We start from the raw sequence: 6,000 nt of genomic DNA on the forward strand, positions 1-6,000 counted from the left end.
AAAAGCATATTAAAATTAACATGAGTCAGTTAATAAACTTGGGGAGAGAAATAAGAAGAGAAACGTTGTCACAGTCTACCTATTGGGTGTTTTCTGAGCTGTGTTTATTTACATGGTCATGAAAATATAAACACTCAGTATTGACATAACTGAAACTTCAGCAATAGCTATTTTAGGAGGATGGGTGTGAAGAAGTAGGTGGGTGTGGATAATGTCTAAAAATGATAAATCAGAAAATAGCATTTTAGACTTTTTTTATATAAATGGAGCGAAGAATGACATTTAAAGAATTGCTTGTGTTTGCCTCTGGAGGATTCCAAGTGATGCAGTGGGAGACTCCCAGTGTTCTCTACTCAACTTGAAACTCTATCATGTAAAGATGTACACTTTGGTCAGACATGAGTCTTATAAAGACAAATGCTACCACAGAAACCTCAGTTTTTATATCTGACCAGCAAATGTCCAATTTTCTTATTAACTTGTAAATTGAGTGTAAAATCTGGCTTTGGAGCTCTGAACCATTTCAACCTGTGTGGAAACTTGGCGAAGAGATGACTACAGCCCTGTCGACGTGGATGGACATTGCTTTCCCGGTCCACAGAGCAGGCACTTATTGCTTGTGATGGAATATGAACTATGAGGCCGCTTTTGTCCCGTGCCATGGAGGCCAAGGCACTCATTCTGCCGACGTAGGGTTCTGTCAAACTGTGACCAAACCGAGCACAGAAACATGGACCATGGAAAAAACAAAGGAAATGGGAAAACACTGCATAATTTGTGGTCTCTCAAATGCTCCAGCATTAATGAAAGTTTGTTTAAAGAAGTAATTTATGTCAGCTTTGTGTAGTTCAGGTCAATTCATGAGAAGGTAGATTCCCTCTGCCAGGAAGAAGGGAAGAAATGTATAAATTGTAAGTTTATATTGCCATTGGAAATAAGAACACAGAAATCCATTATTAAAAGCATGATCACTAGCAAATTTATCCTGGCTGGCTGGAAGCTGTTGCCCTGAGTCAGGATCCTCTTTTAGAAGACTGGTTCCATTACCTTCAGCCTGGAGACAGTGGGGGCTTAGTCAAGAGAGCGTCACAATGTCGGCTTTGGGAGCCGTCATTTTCACTTTTTATAAGTGGTGACTGGCCTCTGGTCTTCATGTGTAGCTCCTTTGAGATGAAAGGCACACGACCCCAGGGCAGGTCCCTCTCAGGGCTGAGACTAGTCTAGACTTGAATGAGGTCTATAGCACTTTGGTGACTTCTAGAACTCTCCAGCCTTTTGAGACTAACATGCTTAATTTCTGTGGAATTGGTGTTTCCAAACCAAATTTTAAAATAAACCTAGATTGCAAATTGTCTGTAATCTTAAACTATCCCAAAGAGTAGATTTTTTAAAAAATAAATGAGTGGACCTAAGAAAAGGACTGTGGCTTTTTTTTTGCAGTAGGGCAAAACATTATCTAGAATTATTATAGAACTTAGAGGTGAGCTATAGATTTTACTCTAACTTGATACTTTAAGAAAAACAGTTCAGTAAAAGTTGCCTTCAAACACTATTTTACCTCTTACTTCAGTTTAGCTTGCTAAGAAACTTAAGCTTGGCATCTTGGTTTGTATTTTGAAGGACATTTTATATCTTTTGAATGAAAAGTAGTTTGTCCCCAGAGTAACAGAAAATAATTACTATACTAATGGTTCAAAGTCTGCCTAGTTAACTGTGAACTGCTTCTTTTTACATGATCTATCATATAGGGTCAGTTTCAACAATATGTGGCAATAAAAATGTTAGGGGTGCTGTTAACATAAGAATGATGGTTTCCTCTCCATCAAAGGATTATTTATTCCTTGGAAGCATAACATATCTGCCTCTTTTATTTGCTTATTTTATGAAACTAGGCTTTGGTTTTGTATGTTAATCAGTTATTTTTAAATGATTGAGTTCTGGTTTTGTAATTTTACAAAAGGGTTTCTTTCTGCCTGCTCTCTAGAAAACATCTAAAATGTTTGCAATTGGCTGTCTCTTTAAAAGTCTCTTAGTGTGTTCACTTGCATCAGCTTGAGTGGCTTGTATGCAAGGCTTTGAGATCACATTTGAAGAAGGCAGTAATGACAGACAAAGTCATTTCATCTCAAGGAGAAATACATGGTGAACAAAAAGGGTGGATGGTACCTCAAAGGAGAGTGAGGAAGGGACCCCAGGACAGGAGCATGAAGCGGGTGATCATGGGGTGCGTCTCTGAGAAAGCTACAGTTGACCTCAAACTCGGAAAAAAGAAAAGAGTAAAATGAGCCAGCTGAGTTGAAACTGGGTGGGAAAAGAGACCCTTGTATCAGAGCAGAATGTTCAAATAGTCTGGGGAAAGGGGGCGTGGTTTGCCAGGATGCAATGATACAGGGAGACAGTGAGGGGGGCAGCCACTGGTAGGGGCCTCGATTTCATTCTAACTTCACCAGAAGCACAAAGGTTGGGAGGCTGTGCAGGAACAGAGCGTCCCGTGGGTTTACTTTTTAGAAGGTAATTCTGATTAATCTGGTTGAGAAGCAAGGTAAAAGACAGAGAGGAAATGGCAGCCTGGGCTGAAGAGACAGGGATGGCGTAAAGGGAGACACAGGTGAGTCCTGGAGACCGGATTGTGAGGACTCACTCCTAGATGACATAGAAGGGGCAGACAGACAAAAGCAGACTCCCGGAACCTGTGTGGGTGGACATATTGGTTCTAAGACAGAATTTTGTTATAATACATACTATATTATTGGTTTCTAAGAGTAGTGGATGAGCAGGGATCTAAGAGCTGAAACCTGGAGGGAAAAGATCACAGTAACAGTGAGATTCTGGCCTCAAGCTTTGAAAGGAGATAAGAAAAACAGCAAAGCTGAATTCTGGGTGTATTGCTAGTAGCCCAGAGGGTGTAACACAGAGGATTCCATGAAAGGAGGCCTTCGGATTTTCTCCCTGTAAATTCTTTGTGCTTGTGTCATGGTATTCTGACAAAGCATACTTCTCCCACTCTCAGATACAAATTAAAAAACTCAATTTTAAAATCAACTGTGCTTTTGAAAATGGGCTGATTTTGTTTATGTTAAAGGTCTGCTACTCTGTGTAAAGTTCAGTTATAGAAAACTAAATTAAATATGATGTTTAATTAACTAACTTCTACAAGATTATTTTTTGGCCCAAGTTTTATATTCACATTGGTTTATTTTTCTCTTTCCTCTAGCCTTGCCAGCATTTACCAAAAGAGCCATTACCCCAGATCCAGCTTCACTTAAGGAAGATGCCACAAGTTTACCAGTGAATGGAACAACTCCACAGTCCAAGAAGGAGGAATATGAGAGCAAAAAATGCAAAATGTAATTCACAACCTTCCTTGAGTATTTTACAAATAGCGCCCTATGGTTCTTTTTGCCATTTGGCTCAGATTATCCAAAGACACCCTGTGACTTTGGCTCCTTGGAACTGCCAGGCACTGACTAACGTGGCATCACAGTCGGTCTTTGTGCGTGAGAGTAAGTTTAACCAGTGGAAGTAATCTCAGCATATGAATGGTGCACAGCTCACTTAGAGGCAACTCATAAAGGCAGAGAAAGCCATCATTTTTTGCTCTATATTTTCCCAATTTTCAGTGGCATACTTTTCCAGCCCAGCCTTGAATTTATAACTGATGCCTTTCAAAATTGACTGGCTGAAAGGGGTGGGGGAAATGTTCCCTTCAGGTAAAGGTTCCCAGCAGTTTAGGTTCAGGAGCATTTGGACGTGATTGATTTTTAAATGTTTTCTCCCTAATCAGTTCTCCTGTGTTGTAACCTATCATGGAGATGCCCATATAACATGAGACTGCCCTTTAAATCTTCAGCCTTTGGTCATCTCAGCAGTCTATTACTACGTGTAATTTCTTATAACTACTCCAATCATCATTTTTAATTGCAAAAATTTATAAATGATAGCTGAACCGTAGAGCACTGTGAAGAAGCCATAGCACCATTTATTTATTTGTCATGGCCAAATGTCCCACTGTGATCACCCCAGGCATAGCCTGGATAATGTCCGGTTTGTTCTGACTCAAGTCCCAGCACCACTCTCCTGTGACAGTGGGGTTCGCTCCGCAAGAGCCCCTGTATACCTTGGTACTACCTGACCCCTCCTCCCATCCCAGCACTGTCGCCATCATCGTGTTTGTAAGACCTCGTGCCTTTCCATATCCATCTACCAGTGAGGAAAATTTTATATTAAGATGCTAAATAATGGTCACCATCCAGGAAGTGAGTCCCACTGGGCCAAAATAGAAAGACTCTGCACAGATACAGAAACAATAAAGCAATCCTTTGTAATGTACATTGCATGTTGTGTCTGTTAAAACGCATGTGTTTGTTGCATTTCTCACATTTCGTGAAACTGCTGTATTTTCACTCAAAATATGTCTTGCTAACTTACTATGACACTTGGTGTGTAGAAGAAATGAGCCTTCTCTTTTTGTGAATGAGTGCAGCTCTTACAACAGGACATGGAGCTCTCTCACATCGAATAATTTCCACACTCTGCATAAACTCTGAGACCATTTAGTGCAGAGCCCTCTTCCTGACGGCTTATCACTATGTGTTAGTGATAAGAAAAGAAGTTACCAAAGCCGGTGTGCCTGTCCTCAAGCACACCTGCTGTTACACATGGGAAGTGGGGAAATGTGTTTAGGCCAGCTAGAAATAAATCTGAGTTCAACAGCTTTGGGTTTGGCTTCTCTATCCCCAGAGGGACTCAGCAGGAGGAACTCATTTGAAGAAGTAGCTCTCTGCCATCTGCTGTGACCTATAGCATCTAGGATAAGATTTGGGTGCTCTGAGAAACTAGTATTTGTACTGATCTTTGACTAGCACTAAATTTTAAAAATATTTTTTTAATTTTCGGAAGGTTTATGTATTTCTACAATGTACGTTGGTTATATCTATCACCCACTACCTCACTCACAATCCCCCAGTGGTCTCTACCCCTAGTTTCACGTCCTGCATATGCCAGGAGGTGTAAGGCCATCTGGTGAGGCATGGGCATCTTTCCAGCAGCCACATCTCAAAGGAGAATAACCCTCCCTCTCTCAGAAGCTTGTAGCACGATTAAGAAAAACCCAGAAACATAAATTGCAGTTCAACCTGAAGGTCAGAAAAGCAAAACAGCCAGCCAGTGGCTCTTACCTCTGCCTCAGTCCAAAATGGCGATCCTGCCTCCAGGAATCTGAGAATGAGACTGGCTGAGAGCTGTCTCTTCCCATCTTATATTTCTCTCTAGTGCTGAGATTAAAGGTGTGCACCACTACCGCCCGGTTTCTATGGCAAACTAGTGTGGCTACCAGGATTAAAGGTGTGTGTTACCACTCCTGGTCTGTAAGGCCGACCAGTGGGGCTGTTTTACTCTCTAATCTCCAGGCATGTTTTATTTATTAAAATATAAATGGAATATCACTACAGTTTTTATCGGTTGCCAATTGCGCGTCAAATAGGAATGGGGCCTCTAGGCCTTTACCACATTCCATGTTGTACTTTTGGCCGCCTTGATCTTAAACAGTTCTTGTTCAGGTCGACATAGCTGCTATGAGCTGATGCATACAGCAGGCGTCTGTCAGGAAGTCAGTACTTCACTGTACCGTTTCCCGTCCTCCAGCTCTCCCACTCTTTCTGTTCCCTTCCTTCACAAAGTTCCCCGAACCCTGGATGGTGGGCACTGATCTAGCCGAGCACTCAGAATTACTTCTCCTGTGTACTTTGACCAGTTATGAGTCTCTTTGTTAACCATTACCCACTGCAAAGAGAACAGGGAAGTGAAGGTTCTCTGACCGAAGTTAAGAAAAACACAGGCCTATGTGTATGAACGTAAATATTTAGTTGCAGTTTGAGGGTGTGACCATGTACAAAGGTCATTTGTGGGTTCCCCCAAAGACCTATGACCTCCCTAGCTATACTTTTTTTCAACAAGTTTACATTACCAGGCATGAGACCCCCACTATGGAGCAGGCTTTAA

At 41.4% G+C, this 6,000-nt stretch overlaps 1 protein-coding gene across 7 annotated transcripts in view; it reads left to right on the forward strand.

Moving 5' to 3' along the window:
* Cep128 (centrosomal protein 128) overlaps positions 1-4,329 on the forward strand; it is a 354,331-nt gene extending 350,002 nt beyond the window's left edge. For all 7 annotated transcript variants that reach the window (XM_085697793.2, XM_085697795.2, XM_085697792.2 and 4 more), the window contains one exon: positions 3,215-4,329. In XM_085697793.2, the coding sequence (XP_085553919.2) occupies positions 3,215-3,351 (137 nt within the window). In that variant the 3' untranslated portion in view covers positions 3,352-4,329. The remainder of the gene's footprint in view (positions 1-3,214) is intronic.
* Positions 4,330-6,000: the final 1,671 nt, after the last annotated feature.

This window comes from Myodes glareolus, chromosome 11 (genome assembly GCF_982192425.1).
Source record: "Myodes glareolus chromosome 11, mMyoGla1.1, whole genome shotgun sequence".
In the NCBI taxonomy this organism is placed as follows: Eukaryota; Metazoa; Chordata; class Mammalia; order Rodentia; family Cricetidae; genus Myodes; species Myodes glareolus.